The sequence below is a fragment of the Schistocerca gregaria genome, chromosome 5, assembly GCF_023897955.1.
Source record: "Schistocerca gregaria isolate iqSchGreg1 chromosome 5, iqSchGreg1.2, whole genome shotgun sequence".
NCBI classification, from domain to species: domain Eukaryota; kingdom Metazoa; phylum Arthropoda; class Insecta; order Orthoptera; family Acrididae; genus Schistocerca; species Schistocerca gregaria.
Genome location: NC_064924.1, coordinates 76,605,009 through 76,627,450, shown reverse-complemented (window position 1 = coordinate 76,627,450; position 22,442 = coordinate 76,605,009). Strand labels below are relative to the sequence as shown.

Genomic DNA, 22,442 nt, shown 5'->3' with positions numbered 1-22,442 from the left:
ATAATTATGCTGTAAACAGAACCTGGACTCATTCGAAAAAATGACGTTTCGCCATTCGCGCACCCAGGTTCATCGTTGAGTACACCATCGCAGGCGCTCCTGTCCGTGATGCAGCGCCAAGGGTAACCGCAGCCATGGTCTCCGAGCTGATAGTCCATGCTGCTGCAAACGTCGTCGAACTGTTCGTGCAGGTGGTTGTCGTCTTGCAAACGTCCTCATCTGCTAACTCAGGGACTGAGACGTGGCTGCACGATCCGTTACAGTCATGCGGATAAGATGCCTGTCATCGCGACAGCTAGTGATGTGAGGCAGTTGGGATCCAGCGCGGCGTTCCGTATCACACTCCTGAACCCACCGATTCCATATTCTGCTAACAGACATTGGATCTCGACCAACGCGAGCACCAATGTCGCGATACGATAAACCGCAATAGCGATAGGCCTTTATCAAAGTCGGAAACGCATTTCTCCTCCTTACTCGAGGCATCACAACAACGTCTCACCAGGCAACGCCGGTGAACTGCTATTTGTGTCTGAGAAATGGGTTGGAAACTTTCCTCATGTCATCACGTTGTAGGTGTCGCCACCGGCGCCAACCTTGTGTGAAAGCTAATCATTTGCATATCACAGCATCTTCTTCCTGTCGGTTAAATTTCGCGTGTGTAGCACGTCATCTTCGTGGTGTAGCAATTTTAATGACCAGTAGTGTAATTTCGTAGATGGAATATGTAATGAAGAGGTACTGAATGGAACAAAAGAGCGAAGAATTTATAGTAAAAATTTAGTCAAACAAGAGATCGGTTGATAGGACACTTCCTGAAGCACCACGGAATGATTGGTTTGAGAATGAACGGTGTGGGTAAAAATTATAGACCCTCTACTAGCACGAGCATTTTCAAATGGTAAAGGCTGAAACAGCTAAGCAGAGATGAAGAAGCTCACATTGGTTAGACGGACGGGAGATCTCCATCGAACCAGTCTTACGATGGGAGATGTTCTTTACCTCGAGAAGGATGACGTCGAACTTTTCCTTGTTTTTGATCAGCTCTTTGGTGACCGGATGCTCGAAGTTGGGCCTGCAGAAGGACTGCATCTCGAACCAGATGAATTTAATCATGCTGGAGCTCATTGCGAAGTCGACAGAGAAGGTATTGACGATGGAAGGTACGGCGCCCTTGAGGCTGCGGTCCTCGTAGGTAGGCGGTGCGTCGTCCTGGGGGAAGTGAGAGAGCACGGTCACGTGGTGGCCGCGGCGGGCCAGCTCCAGCAGCAGTGGCCGGAACATCGCCCAATGGCTGTAGCCGTGGTAGTGGAAAAGCGCCAGGGCCCGCAGACCGTCGCACAGTGGCGCCTGCAGCTGCAGCAACGCAGCCAGGCTCCAGCACCACACCGACAGCGACGGCACCGCGCCCCAGGGCCGCATCTGGAACACAGCCGAAGCGTGAGGCAGTGGCTGGAGCCGTGGAAGAGGAACAGCGCCAGGGCTCTGCAGTCGCGGCACCACAGGCAGTAGCCAGCACCACGCCAACAGCGACGGCAACGTGCCCCAGGACCGCATGAGCGACAGAGCCAGAATGTCGACCAATGTATGCAGTCATGAGAGTGGACCAGCTATTTAGTTGATATGTCATTGCCAGAAGATCCTATGGATAGTCTGGCTGCCTGTAATCTCTGTTTGTCAATTAGCACCACCCAGGAGGCACGTGTAGGGTATTTTAAGGGCTTATCTACAAATTTCTCCGCATCATACCTTGCGGAACAATGGCTCGACTAATTAACAGCATGCTAAGTGGTCGGAAGTTCCAGGTAGTCAGTGGAAGCAACATAAGTAAGGAGAGGAAGCTGAACAACGGATTGCTTCAAGGATCAGTTCCCTCACCCTTACTGTTCAACCTATATCTATCTGATCTACCTGACAATTGGTCCAGAAAATACTGCTGTGCCAGCCGTGAAACACCCGGAAATGAAGACAACAGAAGAGATTCTAGCCAATCACCTGTCTGCATTAGATAATTACTTCAAAATCTGGAGACTTCAACCCAGTGTGAGTAAAACAGAAGTGTGTTGCTTCCATCTAAATAACCAGTTGGCAAACATAAAACTGGAAGTATGTTTCAGAGGCAGAATTCTTCGTCATAACTGGAATCCAAAATATCTTGGTATCAACCTGGATCGTACACTATGCTTCAAACAACACCTTCTTAACTTAGCTGAAAAGCTGAGGACTCGAAACAACATCCTCCATAAGCTATGCGGAACTACCCGGGGATCTTCACCAACCACCCTGCGATCTTCATCTCTGGGCTTGGTGTACTCAAGTGCTGAGTATTGTGCACCTGTTTGGATGAACAGTCATCATACAAGGCTTGTTGATACCCAGATGAATACGACAATGCGCATAATATCTGGCTCAATCAGATCTACTCCAGTTTATTGGCTTCCAATGATAACCGGTGTATTGCCTCCTGATCTACGCAGATGTACTGCCCTTATGAAAGAGTTCTACAAGATCTCCAGGAATTCTAACCTACCCCGTGCATAGCGACCTGCCACTTTTAAATCACAAGAGACTGAAATCATATGTTACGTGGGAGTACAGAGGTGCCATTTTTCAACAGGACGACGTTCGTCCATACAAGGCATGTACCCCATGAATCGTTTGTCTGATGTTTTCGTTCTCGTGTGGCCAGCAAGATCGCTAGATCTGTGCCACACGTAAGATGTGTGTAACCAGATCGAGGGTCAACTCTGTCTGAGGACATCGAGGAGAAGGTGAAACTGATGTGGACGACCTTGCCTCAGGACACCCTTCCTTATGGAATCAGCGGAAGCATCCAGGCAAGAGGGGGTATAAGATCATACTGACAAGTGGGCTTGTACTGCAAAGTTCTTTCTAAATCTGACTTCGTTTTGTAACGCTGCGACAACGCCTCATGCCCTATCAAATCGTAATGTTTCCTTTCCTCATCCCTTCTGGATGCTTCACTGTTTTAGTCGGCCGCGTATATTAATGGAAATATTCAGAGTCGTTTCTCTTAAGCCTTGCAGCTTTCGAGACAAACGGAAAACTGACGCTTAGATGGTGACAGAAGTGGGTAGTTGCATGTTGTTACCGGGAAATGTATGGTCGAGAGATGAACTTGTGGCGACGTGCACTCGTCGGCAGTACTCTCCGACAACAGCTGTTAGGTGGCTGCAGCCACTTCATGTTTTGGGGCTGCGACCACAGCTGGATGTGGAGTGGAGGCTACAAATTATGGATTCCACTGTTTCTCACCCCTTACGAGCACTATCAGTCTTGTACGAACTGCCAGGAACTACTGAAGTATCTTTGCCTCAAAGTGACTGTCACGAAGGCTTGCATTACAGATCTTCCACTGTGATGGGGTATCCCGTTTCTGAACTGTTCCAGGCGTCGCGTCCAAGTCTCTACCACGAGCACCCCAATTCGGGCAAAACTACTGTCTCCATGTTCAGATAACACAGTCTATCACGCTTGGATTGCAGGGAACACTTCTGGCTCTTTCGGACTTTCCAAAGCCTGCATATCACTTGAAAGACAGTGTACCGCAATAGCTGCAAATGGGAGCCACCGCCCAGAACAGAACCTCCATCTGAGGCATCCAAGACGCCAACTCGATACAGGGATAGCGGTGATCCCCAGAAGACATACAGAAAAGTCTCCTGGTTCCATTAAATGCGGTACATGTCAACATCTACATTTCAATCTACATATACATCTGTACGCCGCAGTCGTCCGTACACTGTGTGCAGTTCGCGAACAATGAGTGTCGATCTACGTGTTCAACATTTCTCATTTTTTCGGCGTGACCATTCAGTGAGGCCTATGTGGGAGACAGTAATGTTTGGCCCCACTCTTCTTTCAGCGTATGCTCTCGCAGTTTTAACAGTCAATCTCTCTCGATGATGATGATGGTGTTCGGTTTGTGAGGCGCTCAACTGCGCCTTTATCGGCGCCCGTAAAAATTCCCGACCTTCACCCAGTCCAATATCGCCACTTTTCATGAATAATGATGAGCACAACACAAATTCAGTCTCTCCGTGACGCACAACTCCTCTCTTTTAGCGCCTGCCATTGCTGTGCACCTGTGCAACGTTTTCGCGCTTACTAGAACATCCTGTGATGAAACACGCCGCTCTTCATTTGCTCTTCTCCATCTCTTCTACTCATCCGACCTAGTAAGGCTCCCAGGCTGATCAACCATACTCAAGAATCGGTCTAGCCAGTGTTTTGTAAGCCACGTCTCTTGTGTACAAATTACATTTCCTTAAGATTCTTCCAATGAATCTCAGCAGGGCATCTCCTTTAGTTTTATATAATCATTCCACTTTTTGTAGCTACTCGCTGTTATCCGTGGGTATATTACGGTATTTACTCTTTCTATGGATTTATCAACAATGGTACAACCGAACAGTACCATTACTTATGAGCTAAAAGCTACATTTAACAGGGATCCCTGCACCAATAATAGTTCCTTTCCGGGTTTTCCTGCAGACCTCTGCCTTTCAAACCTTCCTATACAGTATCGTCCGAAAACGATCGTTTGTAAACAATAACACCCCTATAACCTTTCCTTAAGGTACTCCAAAATTACCCTGCCGTCCGTCAATCTCGTCCCATTGAGAAGAACACGTTCAGTTACGTCTTCTAGCAAGTAATTAATGCAGATTCGGTAAGACCGTCTTTTGTTCATTAAGCGTCGTTCTGAACTGCATCGAATGGCTTCCTAGAATCAAAGAATACGGAAACAACGTGCACGCAATTGTCTAAGGCGTTCTGGATCTCTCGGACCAACACAGCGAGTTTGGTTGGTTTCGAAACATCTTTGTTTGAAGAACCCATACTGGTTTCATAGAAGAGATTTTCGTTCTCCTAAAACGTCATAATGCATGAGCGTAAAACATTTATTCCATTATTCTGCAATACATGATGAGTGATAATGGCCTGACCTGTAATTGTGTGCATCCGTCCTATGACCCTTCTTCGAAACGGGAATGAACTGCGCTGTTCTCCAGTCGATTGGTATCGTTCATTGCCCCAGCTGTCTTCGTCGAACTGCTGTTATAAAGGCAGTAAATTGTTTTGCATCTGTGCAACATGCTGACAGGGACTTAGGAGCATCTGATACATATCTGGAGAAACATACCTCTCGCTCTTTTGGTGCAGATGACGTTATTCTCGTTTTGGAATCTTTGCGCGATATGGAAAGAAAACCCTCGCAAATTTACAAACGATATTTTTGCCTCCTAGCAGATTAAACATACATGTTTGTTCGCTTACATCATAACACTGTAAGATGAGTGCAATAAGTGGGACAACAGATGACTAGATTGTTCACGATTTGAGTGGTAGTAGTTTAAAAAGAATTCTGTGGACGCGATGTCGCTGTCCTTGTTTTCGTGGGCATGTTGAGCTCCTTTGGAATACTTCTGGGCAGGGTTACATGGCATAAATTTCAATTGCCGTGAATTTTACAGTCTACTTATGGTCGCCAAATGCTTTCACCGTTTGTCCACAAATGAACACGACGGCGGGGCTAGAACATCGGCAACCTACATAATTATGGCAATACTGGTTCCTAATTGCAGCAACCGTTTGCCAAAGTCCTTAGACCTGACATCCATACCTTATATACTTACATGGTACCTACAGCCTGTATCTTCTGCAAGTGGACTTCTGTTTTGCATCGTTCCTTCCACGTCATGTGGCCTTTATCAGACCTGCACTTACTTTTCCTCCCTTCACGGCACAGCAACACTTTTCTAAACGGTACACAGTAGAACGTTCTTCCCTAGGGATGCATGGAGAGGAGGAACTAGGAATCAACAGACATGCGCCTCACCTGACATATGGTGAAGTAATGTTTAATGCTTATGCTGTATATCGTTTAATGAGTCGCTCACATTTCGAGTCTAGAATACATACATCTTTGAATGGTACAGTTTACCAGGAGAAGAACGTACTCTATATGAACGAGAAAACTAATTATTTTCTGCGTACCGCTTCATGCAACATCGCGTAAATTCGCTTCGGTTTTAAGAGTATTGTCCTCTAAGCAATGCTAGAATATGAATCTCTGTTTCACTTTGGACAAAAAATTATTCTACGTAATGCTGTGTTGTAAAGTAACGCATCGGACATTTGGAGGTATGCCAGTACTACTAAATTTCAGGTTTGGACATAATGATCGCGGTATAGAAAAACAATTGTAATCGCTTTGGAGTGAAAAAGCATCAGGACCAGATGAGGTACCTGTAAGAGTCTACAGATATTATATGAAAGGACTTGTTTCCCTACTGATGATGATGATGATGATGATGATGAGGTCCCATACTTCGAGGAGCTTAGGGGGACGATGTAGGAGACCCGCACCGCCGTACTAGGCAATGTCCTAGTGGAGGTGGTTTGCCATTGCCTTCCTCCGACTCTTCTACCAGCAGTTTATTGCAGGTCACTGCAACAACAAAGGGTACCTAGCGACTGGATCAAAAGGGTCGCAGGAGGGATCTGTTGTAGAATTATGGACCATGTCTTATGATAATACATTATGACGTTTTTGGGCAACGAAAACTTCCTCTATGAAAATCAACATGGGTTCTTCAAACAGGGATACTGCGAAATTCAGCTCGCTCTTTTCCTCCACGAATTCCACATAGCTGTATTCATCGGCGCTCAAGTAGATTCTATATTCCTCGACATTAGGAAGGCATTTGACACTGTTCCGCACTCCCGATTAGTGAAAAGAAAAATACGAGCAGACCGCGTATCGGAACAGATTTGCAATGGGATTCGCTACTTTCTTGCAGAGAGACCAAACACGCAGTTCTTAACGTAATGATATCGACAGATGTAAAGGTAGCTTCGAGAGTATCCCAAGGAAGCGTGATATGACCTTTACTGTTACAATGTATATAAATTATGTAATAGCATTCGCTGATAAGCCCTTTACGTTTCTTCGCAGATGTCGTCAATAATACGGTAGCAATGCCAGAAGAAAGTAACGATTTGCAGATGGACCTACAAAGGATTGAAGAACGGTGCAGGCTCTGGCAGTTTTCGTTGAACGTTAATAAATGTAGCATGTTACCCGTAATTAGGAAAAGAAAAATCGCTACTGTACAACCAACATATTTATTGCAAACTGCTGGAAACAGGAACTATCGTATAATATGTAGGAGTATCTATCCTGAGGGACATTAAGTGGAATGACCACATAAAGCAAATACTAATAAACGAAGATGCCTGACTGACATTGAAGGCATGAATCGTGCATAAATTTGATTCGTCCACTGAAGAAGTGGCTTACAACGCGCTTGTTCGATCGATTCGTGAGTGCTGTTCGTCAATCTTGGACCCTTACCAGATAAGTCTGAGAGAAGGGGGAGAGAAGATCCAAAGAAGAGCGGTGTTTTTCGTCACAGAATCGTTTGGTTGGCGCGAGAGCGTTACAGAGATGCTCCACACCTCAGTGGTAGACGCTATAAGAGAGGCGTTCTGATTTACTTTCGAAATTTCGGAAGAGCACTTTCGTGGAAGAGTCGGGCACCTATTACTCCCTCCCACATGCATCTCGTGAAATGACCACGACGAGAAAATTCGAGAATTTGGGAATAATACAGACGCTTACCGACAATCAGTCTTCTTACGCGCTGTTCCTGAATGAAACAAAGAAGGGGAATCAGTTAGTGGTACCAGAAATATCCTCCACCACACATCAGGTGGCCTGCTGAGAATTGCTGTAGATGTATGTACAGATGTATTTGTTGCTATATCGTAAGCACTTTCTAATTTATTGCTGAGCATCATATTTCAAGCGAATAGTTTTCGGTAATTCTTTCGTGACACCTTATATACACGCCAATATTTCTTCGCCCCAAAGAACCTGCTGACTGTGGGTAAGCATACTATAATGAAATGCCCTGTATACTGATAATTCATAATATGTAAGTTAATTACGAAAGGCTTCTAGTGAGAAATAGTACCGTAGCAAATAACGAAGTGCGTATTCCACTGTACCCGTAACTATGTAGGCAAACCACGCGAGCAAGCCGAACTCGAAAGTCGCTCGGGTTTCTACTGCCCGCTATTCGACCTCGCACGGTGTGACAGTCTCGGAAACAATGTATTTGGATCAGCATGAAAATTTTTATTGATTGCCGTAGGAATCACGCTATATCTGTTATGTATTATTCACGAGAAACGAGTACTCATGTATATGTAAACCGCTGTATGAATATGAATAGGCAGTTCACTATAAATTACTGCAGAGCGCGAGACAAGAAGATTCAAGCAGACATTTTTATTTTTGTTTTCTGTGAGTGATTAGTTCTTGCAAAAACATACACTCGAATGAGGCAGTAAAGTTAACAGCGTGTTTACTTACTTGAGTATGAGTACGCTGGCTGATTATGAAAGCGGTGGTAACGTTCAATTTGCTAGCTCTTTATTTTTTTCATTTGGGCAGCTGGGCAGTGCCTACCATAAATTGTATCGATCTTGTGCTGTATCACTAACTATATGCAATGAGCGTCTGCACATTGCTGTTGACTGTCCTATAAACGCACGTAGAAAGATATAATATTAGTGTGTGTGAAAGAAGAGGGAAATAACAGCAGAACAGGACGTTAGGCACGATGCGTATTGGAACAGCTTTATTGCTCCTCCAGAGTTACATACTGCTCATCTATCCAACAAAAGGAAAATCAGCCTTTGAGGAGCGACGGCAAAGTGTTGATGACAGAAATTAGTGCTCTTCATGGTCGTGTTACATGAAATTTTTTGTCTGATGTGCTAGAATTGACCGAAGTCCTTGGAACTGTAGTAACGCAACAGCCGGTGTTATATACCACTTTAGTCCTAGCGACCATACACTAACACAAATTAAATCTACAGACAAATAATCATCAAAAATCACTACTTGCGTATTTGAGTCAACAATTTCTATTGTCTTTCTTTACTATTTCTACCAGGTAATACATAAAAATTCAGTTGGGACAACGAATGTGCACAATTCATTGCAGTACATATTACGGAATTTGTACCAAAGTTCTATAGCACCAAATCAGTGACCCAGTTTCTCGTAACCAGTACTCCAGCCCTGTGGCAACATTTCGTATTCACCTTGAATGAATGTGTGCTTTACAGTAATATAAATAGCGCATATACTTCTGTTTCGGGTTTTATCGCTGCTTCGCTTTTGAGTTTCCAGCCGACAGTAATCTCGAAACTTTTTCTACTAGGAAATGACAGGAACACTGTGAGTTTTCCTGAAGGCTCTGAGCGTAGACAAAAGTTGCAGGCAGCGAGAACCAGACAGTACGATGAAATCTAATTTAAGTCTGATCTCTAGAAGGCAGAAGAACGACCACAGGAGTGATTTTAAACTCAAACGGTAAGAAGCCCAAGAAATATTTGATAGATCACGAAATAAAACAGTCTGCATTCACAAATAAACAAAATACGACTTTTTTTGAAAAGCTTGTTGGTTTGTGCGACGAACGCCTCCCCTGATGAAACCAGCGTGTCACCCTAAGTCCAGTCAGCTTCGCACCGCATTTCGTACGGCGCTTTTGGTGGGAACTCAAGGCGGGGCGCTTTGGCGATTTTCGGTCGCGCTGTTTGGTTGCCGCAAAAATAAAACACAGAGGCTGTAGCAAGAGCAGGCGCATATACGTTCACGCAGTAGCGGCGATTAAAAAGACGCAACCGGCCCTATTTGACGTGCGACACGACTGTCGCAGATGTTGAATGAATCACACCCACTGCCATGGTTCCACGTATACTAGCATCGCTCAGACTCTGTTTCTCAGTCGCTCTCACATTGTGCTGTAGACAGACAAGTTCTGTGCTCCAGCAACAATATAATAACGAGAGTAGCGGTACGGATTATATTCACAGAGCACCAATTTTATTCATTCATGTGGACGTTGCCGTTATCACAATTTATATTTTCTCATATTGCAAGGTACTGGTCCTTAGGAGTCACATGGTCATTTGCAAAATAATCCCTTATCTGCATATCGGGCATATTAGCTGCAGTTCCTATACGCTCACAGCGTTGCAGAAGGCATTCACATGGCTCGTCCTCAATTCATTCACCGTCACTTCTTCTTACGAAATTATGTAGAATACAACACGCTTTTATGATTATGTCCGAGAAACCGACATCCATATCGTTAGGCTTATAAAATAGTCTCAGTTTGTTAGGGAAAGTCGCAAAAGTACATTCCACCATTCTGCGAGCAAGACGAAGCGTATGGTTAAGAATATGTCTACATATCGCTCATGTAGAGCTTCCAGAATGAGATTTTCACTCTGAAGCGGAGTGTGCGCTGATATGAAACTTCCTGGTAGCTTAAAACTGTGTGCCCGTTTGAGAATCGAACTCGGGACCTTTGCCTTTGGAGGGCAAGTGCTCTACCATCTGAGCTACCGAAGCACGACTCATGCCCGCTACTAACAGCTTGTGATATCTGAGCTGCCTTCTCGCTCTTCTACTTAGTAAAAGCGCCAGCAAACAAGCTGTTTCGACGAAATCCATGACGGTGCTGAGAGAAGTTGCGACTTTCCCGTTGCTGTGTGGGCACCGAACTGTAGTTAAGTGACAGCGGTTGTTCGGTCGAGTCGATTGAAACATGGACTACGTGAGCCTAGTGTCACTGTTTACCAAATGACCCTAAACGTCTTAATCTCCTGGTTACTAGCGTGTTGATTCACATTTGAAAGGCAATACAGCATCGACCCTGCTTAGCATAGATTCAGCAGGTCTTGGGCTTATATGTGGCACCATAAAGAGGGTCAGTCACAAACTACTGCCACCTAGAATAACTCCGAAAGTATGATAGTACTGAAAAGGTTGTGGGACAAAGGTTGCATGGGACTACGGGGGCCTTAATATGACGTTGTGTTTGTTGTTGTTAGGTGGGGTCACGTCAGAGATATGAAGGTCAACTTGGGTTTTTTTATGGGATGCTATGGTTTGGTATTTACTTTCCGATATCGGCTGTCGAGACGAATCCAATGATGTGTAACACTAAGGTCTTTGAAGGTCGATGAAGGTCACAAAGGTGGCATGATCATCCATTTACAGAAGGTGTTCGAAGTGATGACTATTGGTGTCAATGTAATGCTGCAATCTTCTTATCATGGATTGAGTGGTATTACTAATCACTTCGGCACTTACTGAAGCATGGGCTCTGACACTTATATCACGTACATCGTGCAAATAATAAACATTCGCCGAATACGGTGTATCCATCTAACGTGCCATTTACATGTAAACGCCATTCGACGGTTTCGCAATACAACACTAATAGAACTTTAAGATTTGTATTTTTGAATCAAGCGAATGTGAATGATGTATTCCTTCAGAGAACAAGCCGATATGCTTCTTGTTTAGGTAGAATGCCAACGAAATTTTGTGAGAGCTGGAGACTTACACACTAAAATATATCCTCAACGGACTCACCCTACACTTCGTACTTTTAAACACATCAATAATAAATTGAGAACAAATGAATCTTTAACGCATCGGAAATATATCCAGCAAAGGAAAGTTACTACTGAGGAAACGGAAATTGGTACTTCCTTGTGTTATTTCACCTCTAGATCGCAAGGGAATCTGGTATGAGCCAGAGTAGTGTTGTTCGTGTTCTGCATCGCCCTAAATATCACCCTTACCATATCACCCTTACCATATCAGTCGCCGATGGGCTTAACTTGAGATTCAGAGGGATGACACATTTATTAATTTGATTTTATTAACTGACAAGGCTACATTCATGAAAGTGTTAACTTGCACAACATGCATTATTGGGCAACTGAAAATCCACGTTGGCTGCGGCTAGTTGCACACCAAAAACCGTGGTCGGTGAATGTACGGTGTGGGATTCTGGAGGACAGAATTATAGGCCCCTGTTTTATCGAAGGAAATCTTAATGGTAGGAAGTACACCACATTAGTTCAAGGAGTAGTATGTTTGTTATTGGAAGAAATACCTTTAGGAACAAGGAGCATAATGTGGAATCAACACGATGGGTGTCCGGCACATTTTTCGCTGACGGCTAGAAATGAGTTGCAGAGACAATTCCCCACTTCGCACACGTTTTTTAAATGGACGTTCATGCCACCTTTGTGACCTTCGTTTAATTTCAAAGACGTTACTGTTACGCATCATTGGATTCGTCCCGATAGCCGCTATTAGATAATAGATACCAAAGTATAGCATCCGATTTCAAAAAACGAAGATGACCTTCATATCTCTGACGCGATCCCATCTAGCAACAAAAAACCAACGTTATTTTATGGCCCCCGTTGTTCCATACGACTTTTTTCCCACTAACGTTTCAGCTCCTGTCATACTTTCGGAGTTATTCTTGGTGGCAATTGTTTGTGACTCACCCATATATATATATATATATATATATATATATATATATATATATATATATATATATATATATAATTTTTTTCACAGGTCACGCAATTGTAATGATAAAGACGATAAGATATTAGAAACTGACAGCCGTTCCTCCCACCCACCATTCGCAACTGGAACAGGAATGGGTAAAATGACTGTGGCTCATATCGTGTGATTCAAGATTTTTCTTTGGGTTCCTCTTCAGAGATTATGCTTAACATCTCCAGCATGTACTGACAGTGAGAACCATCTCGTATTCACGTGGACTTAATGGGTTGTTTGGTGAACAGTTTGCTTGAGCTAATATCACCAATCTGATATAAGAGCGCTGCTCAACTTATCATTTAGTGACACTTTCTTTTTTGAAAAAAAAGTTTTTTAGCATTTGTTTTATATCAGTTGAAACAGAACTGCAAAATACCTCGACTGTTGTGAGCACTTTTCTCCTAAAAACAAAGCGTCAATTTGACGATGCACAGCAAACTGCGGAATCGATCCGAAAATTTGCAGATTAGATAAACAAATTTGTCCTATCTTTGGGTAAGGAATTTATTTGCAATTCCGACCAATCGGGATTTGATGAGGAAATGCATATGAAAGGAACTGTGGAAATAACGCATTCGTATAGAATTATACCGATTGTTAATCTGGATGGGAAATTGGCCGGTAAGTTATTTATTGTGTACAACATATTATTGCACTATATGCAGCTACGCCTTAAAGGATAGTTTCAAGATAAGCTCCATGACAGACTCTTTTGCATTCGGCTGCATGCCATCACGTTCCATCAGTTTTTATCACCCCGTTAGACGAACACGATTCTACATGCATTCCTTAAGAGTGGATACCTAGTTGAACTCCCAAGGAGTCCTCCTTCGATCTTGATGGTGCGAACCTTTGTTATCACTGTGCCGCCACATTTCTTATTAGTTGTTCGTGGCGCAGTTTAACGGTTTGCTTTGAACATTTCTTGAACGTTGACATTGATGTCCTTTTTGTGAAGTGTCATACATACATCCCACCGTAGGTTGATCTCTGCACCTCCTGGACACTCATATTTTGCCGCCCTCCTGATGCACATGGTGAATCATTAGCAACTAAAATTTTTCCTGTCATAATTGTTAACGCAACACTTTCGTACGGGTCTTACTAGAGATTGAACTTCAGTTATGCAAAGTGGTCGAAAATTGATTTACGTACAGGCATCGACGGAAGATACATAACTGTAAACTTTGTCGGCCGATGGATGAACATATGACGCTACAGCACAGTTTCACCGTGCATCTGTCAAGGGTAGTAAACAGGGAACATGTCGATACCAGAGGGTAAAATCCTTGCGAATTTGAGCAGCGTACCACGTTGGACAGTAACTACGCCTCTCAGACAAGCTCGTGAACAATATGCGCTGATGTCAGCTTCTGAGAGAGAGTGTGCTTCATTGGGCTCAAAGAAGTCAGTGGTAGTAATCGCCGAATAACTAGACATTTGAACAGGAGTGATGCCAGAATTCGACGATGTTGGCTGGATTGGGTTACCCCTGGCTGAACACAGCGTCAAGAAGGAAGTGGTCGACAGAACGTGGCGACCCAGCAGTTGCACTCAAGGCCACGGATTCTTCATCGATCCGCTGTGCAACTGGTGCTTTAGTGACCACAAGGACCGTTAATAGTTGGCTCACAGAAAGGTGGACTGAATTGACGCCGGCTAATACTGATCACTGTACACCAACAAACCCGTTTGCAGTGGTATCGGGATCATTCGGCATCTAATGTCATTTATTGGGGAAGAACTGTCTCCAGAGATGAGTCCCGCATCGAACTGACCTCCGATGACCGGCGAAGACACTTCTGGAGACGCCTGGGCAGAGGTGGGATGGCAACCTGACAGTCGCCCGGGGTACGGCCTCGACAGCCTGGAGTGATGGTCTGACGAATCATTTCGATTCGCAGCAGGACCCATTTGGTTGTCATCCGCGGGATACTTACGGCACAGCAGTACGTCGACTATACTGTATGCCCCGTTTTACTATCCTTCATGGAAAAACCACCTGGGCTTACGTTCCAGCAAGATAATTCCCGCACATACTAACAATTTCTATTACTTTTCTTAGTGCTTACCAGAAGCTACCTTGGCCAGCACGGTCGCCGAATCCGTCCACGACTGATAAAGTCTGGATTATTATGGGCAGTGCCCTCCAACCAGTTCGGGAGTTTGACGATCTAATGCAGCAGTGGAACACAGTGAGGCACGATATCCCTCGAGAAGACGTCCAACAACTTTATTATTCAATACCAAGCCGAATAACGACCTGGAGGAGGGTCAGACTTAACGCGTACTGACTTGCTCAATTTGTGTAACTCTTTTTCTTGAATGAATTATCAAATTCTTCTGAAATTAAAATGATTTGTTTGTCTGTGCGTGTACATCACATCTACCAATTTAGTAATTCCTTTGTGTTGCGTCGTTTTTTATGTCTTATAGTGTATTTTTAATTCGTTGTGCATGGCATCTGAGTTTTCCGTCGAGGTAAAGTGATGTGCTATGTTCCACACCAATGGAAAGCTGGATGTCGTGTTAGTTTGCCATAAAACACGTCCAAATTTTGGAATCATTCTCCGGACGGTTGGTTCGTTGGTTGCTTGATTTGGGGGAAGGGACCAAACAGCGAGGTCATCGGTCCTATCGGATATCACGGAAAACCTAAATCAGGATGGCCGGACGCGGCATTCTCCGGAAGACCACAGAGAACATGTCACGCTTCAGTCAGTCGCCCCTAAACTTAATATTCTACTCTGTAGTTCTGATGGTGTGAAGACAGGATACGCAGTCTGTAATCATATACAGTCTGTAATCATAGATACTGTCTCCCTTGTCTCAGAATTGAAGTTGTTCCACTGAACTGCATTACCATTCGTCTTCCACGAGACTGAATTTACGGATGCAGTGCATCTAATATCAATTTGCATGATCTCTCGAAGACGTCTGACGGAATAATTCATGTACTTCAGTGTTGACGTTGTTGTTGGGAGTTTCCAACCGTCTACGCGCAATGCGTTTGGTTTGCAGATATTCCGACGCTGCCGTCATTCCTTGCATAATATACATAATCACAACAGTTTTGTCACGATACCATCTTTTCAGAACGTACAGGACCCTCAGCTAGTTCTCCTATGTGGTACCTGTGACCAATACGGATGACGTAATAAAGCGAATTTTGCATGTACCATCACTTTTCAGTTAATCTTGCTCACACCACGTGTTTTTTGTTCATCTGCGATACTAGAGAGGGAACTCGGCATTCTGGAACCTATGAGATGGAAAACAAAAACAGCCTGCGAAAAGTGATGATTGTAAAATATGAATTGGTAGCTGATTTGCAGTGAATATAGCAATGCTTATTACGGTAGCAGAGTGCCGTGCTATATTACACTGAAGCGCCACAAAAACTAATGTAAGCACGCGTATTCAAATACAGTGATATGTAAACAGGCAGAAGACGGCACTGTATAAGAGGACAAGGTTTGACGCAGTTATTAGATCGGTCACTGCTGCTACAGTGGAGGGTCATCAAGATTTATGTGAGTTTGAATGTGGTGTTGTAGTCGGCGCACGACATAGCATCTCCGAGGTAGCCATGAAATGGTGATTTTCCCGTACAACCACCTCACAAGTGTACCGTAAATATCAGAAATCCAGTAAAACATCAAATCTCCGACGTCAGTGCGGTCAGAAAAAGATCCTGCAAGAACAGGACTAACGATGACTGAAGAAAATCGTTCAACTTGACAAAATTCCAACCCTTCCGAAGATTGCTGCAGATTTCAACTATGGGCCATCAACAAGTGTCAGGGAGCGAATCATTCAACGGAACATCATCGATATGGCTTTTGGAACCGAAGGCCCATTCGTGTACAGTTGATAACTGCGCAATACAAAGCCTTATGCCCCAACTGGGCCCATCAACAGCGACATTAAAGTGTTGATGACTGGAAACATGTAGCCTAGTCGGACGAGTCTCGTTTCAAATTTTATCGAGCGGATGGACGTGTAACAGTATGGAAACAAGTTCATGAATCCATGTAACCTGCATGTCAGGAGGGGATTTTTCAAGCCGGTGGAGGCTCTGTAATAGTGACGGCTGTGTGCAGTTGGAGTGATATGGGACCCTTGACACGTCTAGATACGACTCCGACAGGGAACACGTACGTAAGCATCCTGTCTGATCACCTGCATCCATTCATGTCCATTGTGCATTCCGACGGACTTGAGCAATTTCAGCAGGATAATGCGAAAGCCCACATTACCAGAAATGCTACAGACTGGCTCCAGGAACACTCTTCTGAGTTTAAACACTTCTTCCGCTGCCTCCCCCCCCCCCCCCCAGACATGACCGTTATTATTTATGGACAACCCTGCAGGCTTCATGGTCTCATTTCCCTCCAGCACTACTTCTGGCATTAGTCCATTCCACGTCGTGTTGCGGCACTTCTGCATGCTCACTGGGGCATCACACGAGATTAGGCAGGTGTACCATTTACTTTGGCTCTTGAGTGCATGATCACCTCGTAAAGTGGAATGTGCATTAATTGCACTTCGAGCTCTTGTTCAAGTCTCCAAACGTAACAGCATGTTAATTAATGCGAAGGATTTCGTACTCTCAGCCGGTCGTCTTTCACGATATTTCGACTGAGCACCTGCGAGTCATCCTCAGCTGAGCCTTCGAAGACGGGCAGATACTTCCACAGCATCGCAACTTATTAGCGCACTGTGTGTATTCCGAGCATGTGTTCTAACACGAGAGCCGCTCCAATGATCAACTTTTCCAAGTACTCTGGTAATGTGAAGAAAAAAAGTCGATGTAATAGGACCAAAAACATATTCTTCAATGTCGTGACTTACTTCTGTATTTCCATCTGCTTGAAAGAATTACGCCATCTCAAAAAACATCCTTTTCCTGTACTTTCTTCACCGAAACGAGAGGCGGTCTAAACAAACCAAGGCACGTGGCCGTAGCACTGCCGTCGAGGGGTGGACGAGGCAGCTGGTGCTCGCTCAGTGTGGCCGCGTACGTTGCAGGCATAAGCTCGTTAGTGTGTGTTGTTATACAGCGGTGATATTGAGAATCTGTCTGCAGAAGTTGTTTGAAAGACCAGTTGATGATTAGCGTAAGTACCTGTGTTTGAAATCACATTCAGCATTCGATGTTTCTGTGGCCATCCAGTAGCATCGCATGTTTTTCATTAGTATCACGTACGAGTAGACTCATCAAGTCATCCTCCAGGGATACAGCGAGCCGGGTCGATATGCCAGTTTCGAGTCAACCCTAGACGCGATCAAACAAGAAACCATTAAGCTGTTCAGAGAAACGCACGGCTCTTAATGAGCAAAAAATGTTGTATGCAAAACAGTCAATGGCCGACTTTGTTTTGAAAACAGCTGCAGCTACAGGTGTTGATCGTTTTTCATTGTATCGTGTCGTAAGTGAGTACAACGGAACGCTCATTCTGAAATTTCCCAACAAAGTAAAAACACGACAGAAGCTTGTAGAAGGTGTTGTTGAGTTCGACAGGAACGCGATGGGAAGAAGAGTACATGAAATTCAGTTTAGTAACCAACTGCCAACAACTGATAAAGTGCTCGCTGCCGTGAATCAACAACTGACAAAGTGCTCGCTGCCGTGAATGAAGGTCCAGATTTGGGCAGTTTTCGGAGAACGAAGTTCTATAAATTGTTAAAATAAAAGAATGAATTTTAAATATGTTCGGTGTGGACGCGACAGAATGCTAATAGCCAGGCATGGCTTCATTTCATGGAGGCGGCGTTATCTGAGAACCATTAAATAGTTGAGAGATGAAGCAAGCCGCATTTAGTATTTGGAGGGGTCATGTCTGGAAGTAGGGCACACCGGAAGTAACGTCTGGCTAGATACCACTATAAAATCCTGAAAACTTGCGATTCAGTCGGGATTATCCAACGGAAGAAAGTAAAAGGCCTCATTGTCACACACACTGGCAGCAGAGCTGATTTCGTCGGCGGCTGCTCGTGAAATTTCTGTAGAGTCTTGTACCGCAGGAAGAAAGGGAGAGGATGTTGTTATGGGTTGCCGGTATCCTCTTTCTACAACACAAATGCACACGTGGATTAATATGGTTCTTTATTTACATGAACTGTAAATTTTACTGAACTGGAATAGAGTGCACGTTTTGTGGCCCAAGCTCTTTAATAACAGTCCTCTTGTAGACAATATCGGTATCCTAGCTATTACAAACATTAGCATCGCTGTGGGTAAAGTACAAGTCTCGCTATGTACTGTCGCAGCTTAAGCGCGCACTGCTAATGAATGACAGACGCCAAACTAGAATGCGAGTGACAGAGAGTTAGTCCGTCAGAGACTGAACTATTTTGTGAGTGAGATCCTCCGGTCAGCAGCGGCAGCCTAAATACTTGCTGGCGAGAGGGCGTTGGCGGCATCTTGCTTGCGGTGCGTCTCTGGCCTCTCTCCTGGCAGGCTCGCTTGCTACAGCGCCTGCAATCGATCTGCACACTACATCTTTGCCGACCAGTGTGCTGCCGACAGCTTAGGATGATACGTTAGAAAAGTGGTTTCAAGAAGTACTTCCTCGGTTTCAGAAAAACACAGTTATTGTCCCTGATAATGTGTTGTACAATTCTTCTGGAAAAGAAAAACTTCCCAATGCGAATTTCAATAAGCGAACTGGATCAGAACTGCTGAAATCTAAAAACATCACTTCTGAAGGCGGTATGTTGAAAAAAGAACTACCAGATACCATTACAAAAGACAGAGTAGCGCACAACGAATAAGCAGTAGATGAAATGTCTAAGAATGCACATGAAGTTTGTCTTCAGATTACTCTGTACCATTGTTAGTTAAATACCAAGGAATTAGTTTGGGCTAGAATCAGAGCTGTTGTAGAGAAAAAACAGAGCATACAAAATGGCGGGACTTAAAGAGGAGTGGAATAAGTGTGGCCTTTATGTATTGGAAAAAGTTAAAACTTAAATGTGGGAACCAGGCTGCATTAAAGAGAAGAGCGTTTTGTTATAAATCTGAATGAAAATAATTCAAGGTCACTATGCACCACCTATGTCTACATGTCCGAAAACGCATATATCTACAGGTATGGCTGTAATACCCAAATGTGTTTGTTGTATATTGTTCTGTGTAGGCAGTACTTAGACATCTGTACAAATATTCAATTCTCTATGTGCTGCTTTCCAAACAGCTCTTACAGAAAGTACAAAAGAGCATTTTATTGTTGATTTAGATACATAGTCATTGTTATGGCTTCAACTGGGAATACCCGAAATTTGTATCAATGGCGATTTATGATTTCTTATTGCGCTACTACTAGTATTTTTACTTCCTCTGTGTACCCTGTGTTAAATTTTCGTCTCGTTTACGTTGGATGTGACTCTTATTTTATGTCGGAATCTGTCCTTTGGTAAGTCCGTCTAACTACGTAATAGTGTGCTACTGAACGTAACGTCCAGTCTTGAGATGACTGTATGTTTTTCGTCGTCCTTCAACCTTGTTGAAACCGGTATTGTTGTTGAAACAGCTTGTGTATCTGCTAGGCCACTTGTCGGTTTTTTTGCGCTTTATTACACTGCAGCTCAAGTTCGTAGTACAGGGTTCCTCACGGGCGACGCACGCACTGCTGTGACGTCAGCCCGTCGGAAAACTCCACAGTGTGCTCAAAGGGTTTTCGACACCTCTACGTGTAACGCGAACACTGAATGCTTTCACTGGAACTAGTAGAGGTCGGTCGCAGCTCCCGGTGAATGGACTCTACTGACCTGATACTGCAGCACAGCTATTAGAAGTGCAGGTGTGAGGTTCAATGAAGAGGACAAAGCAAAGTGGAACAGAGAAATATGAACACTTGAAGCCATTCAAGTGGTGCAGTGTCGAACGCCACACTAAGAACATTTCCTGGCTTTTGCAAAGCATATTGGAAAATACGAGCAGACTTGAATTTCGGCGCAGGAAGCTGACTGCATAGCACAGCGAGAAGTCAGATGATGAAAAGAAATAACGATCGTGCTACTTATGGTTTTTCAAGTCGTTATCTTATAATATCAACAATCGTTCTCAAGTACAGCTTGTATTACCTAAAGAGGTACATATCAAGAGGTTGACAATATTTTGTTGTTTTTGGTGGCTCTATCTTCAGCGTAAAGTCGTTGTTCGGAAAGCTTCCATGTAAACGAGTGATCACTCAAATGGCTCTCTTGGTGATGAGTGCAGTTTTGCTTGTGAGTAGCTCATACCATGGTTTCTGGGACGAGCGTTTGTATTTTAAGCGTATCGCTTGCGGTTCTGATAGTTCGAGCTAACGCACTTCCATTGTCAGCTGTCTTCAGGCTTGTCGCTCACTGTGAAAATTGGCGTACTGTGTCTTCTTCGTTTGGAAGAAATCTTGGAGACGATTGGGTTCTAAGCATTACTGAGCTGGTACTCGCTATCACAGTTAATCAGATTTTCCACCATGTGTGTTTCGATGGGTTCCATAATACAAAAGATGATATATCGAAGACTACTATTTTGTCATACTCCATTGAATGATCGGTAGAGAAATAACGCTCAACCATAGTATGCTCGATTGGTTGCAGAATGCGGGTATGGCGTTGATGTTCGAAGCGTGTGGTCCAGGATATGTGAACGGTGGTGACACATTGACAAGGTATGATGTAAATTGCAGCCTACCGCAATGGCAAATCGTCCTTCACCGATCCCAGTACGTCTGTAATTTTAGATGATGAGTTTAAAACCATTTTAACTTCAGATTTCCGGAGAAATATGGCTGTCTTGAATGAAGTTTTCCAAATAAATGGAAGAAGAAAAAGAGAATTTGCTGGCGTGCTTTACAGCTTATCCATTTCCTGGTTTTTTGCATTTTACTGGTAGCGCCCTGTTAATGTGCTGGCTAGAATATCAATTTTCTGTGAATACTGTTCCCTAGGTGGGCAGCTCTTTAGGCAAAATAACAGAATCCGAGTCAGTGTGAGCTCTGCGTGCAAGCGTTTTCAGCACGCCCGCTGTCTTGGACGGACGATGGTAGCTCGAGAGATTGAAAATACGTACTGCTGTGATTGGGATTTAGATTAAATGAATGCCCCCAAAAGCCATCAATCTTCCGTCCAGCCACAACATCCAGGAATTCGGGCAACCAACTTTCCACATTTCCATACTTATTATAATGAACGGTGATGTAAAAGTTCTATTAGTATATCTTGTCCGTGAGGTCACACTGTGGAAGTATCATCCATATTTCTCCAAAATACATCTGCTTTGACGGTTGCTGACTCCAAGACTCTCTTCCTAAAGTATCCCACAAAAAATGTTTGTTCTTGGAGGAGAACGAGGACTGACCGCTCACGGCGGCTAAGAATCACTGTTGGTGAGGAAGCTCACAGCTCTGTGTGGGAAATTTCCTTCTCTCTATCCACAAACTACGACAAATTTAATTATATATTCCTTCTAGTATATTGTACGTGTGAAATAAGTTTTAGTTCTGCTATCCTTCCTGCTTTTGCAATTTTAATGACAAATGTTGTAATTTGGAAAATGCATGAGAAGTTTCGGTGCACCTACAATAAATGTAGTTCATCTTCATGTGCCAGGTCTAAAACTTTGCAGTAGTGGCCAATGGTGGTGCAGGTGGTAGGTCTTTAGTGTCATACAATGAGCTTAGGCGTCCGTAAACATAACGCCATCAAAATATTAGTCGATTTCTGATTTCATCATAAAGATATTGTCGACTGAATATGTCAGCCTAGGAGCCCATTTCTCCTGATTTTCGGGATGTTAATTTGATTCTGTAACATGAAGAAATCCGCGGAAGGAGGTCACAAAATGCTGGGTAAGACCTATGGTGAGGCGACTATTAGTGAAAGTGCGTGCAGAGAATGGTTTCAACGTTTCAGCAATGGTGATTTTGACCTCTAATATCGGCATGGCGGTGGGAGAGAGAGGGTTTTC

The 22,442-nt window shown here is 43.9% G+C and overlaps 2 protein-coding genes across 2 annotated transcripts in view; one reads left to right on the top strand and one right to left on the bottom strand.

The window, feature by feature from the left end:
• LOC126272930 (lachesin-like) overlaps positions 1 to 22,442 on the top strand; it is a 2,822,604-nt gene that overhangs the window by 1,812,633 nt on the left and 987,529 nt on the right. The gene's annotated exons all lie outside the window — the stretch shown is intronic.
• LOC126272926 (UDP-glucosyltransferase 2-like) overlaps positions 1 to 22,442 on the bottom strand; it is an 80,720-nt gene that overhangs the window by 26,957 nt on the left and 31,321 nt on the right. The window contains exon 2 of the mRNA XM_049976215.1: positions 1,003 to 1,422. Coding sequence (XP_049832172.1) covers positions 1,003 to 1,422 — 420 coding nt within the window. The remainder of the gene's footprint in view (positions 1 to 1,002; positions 1,423 to 22,442) is intronic.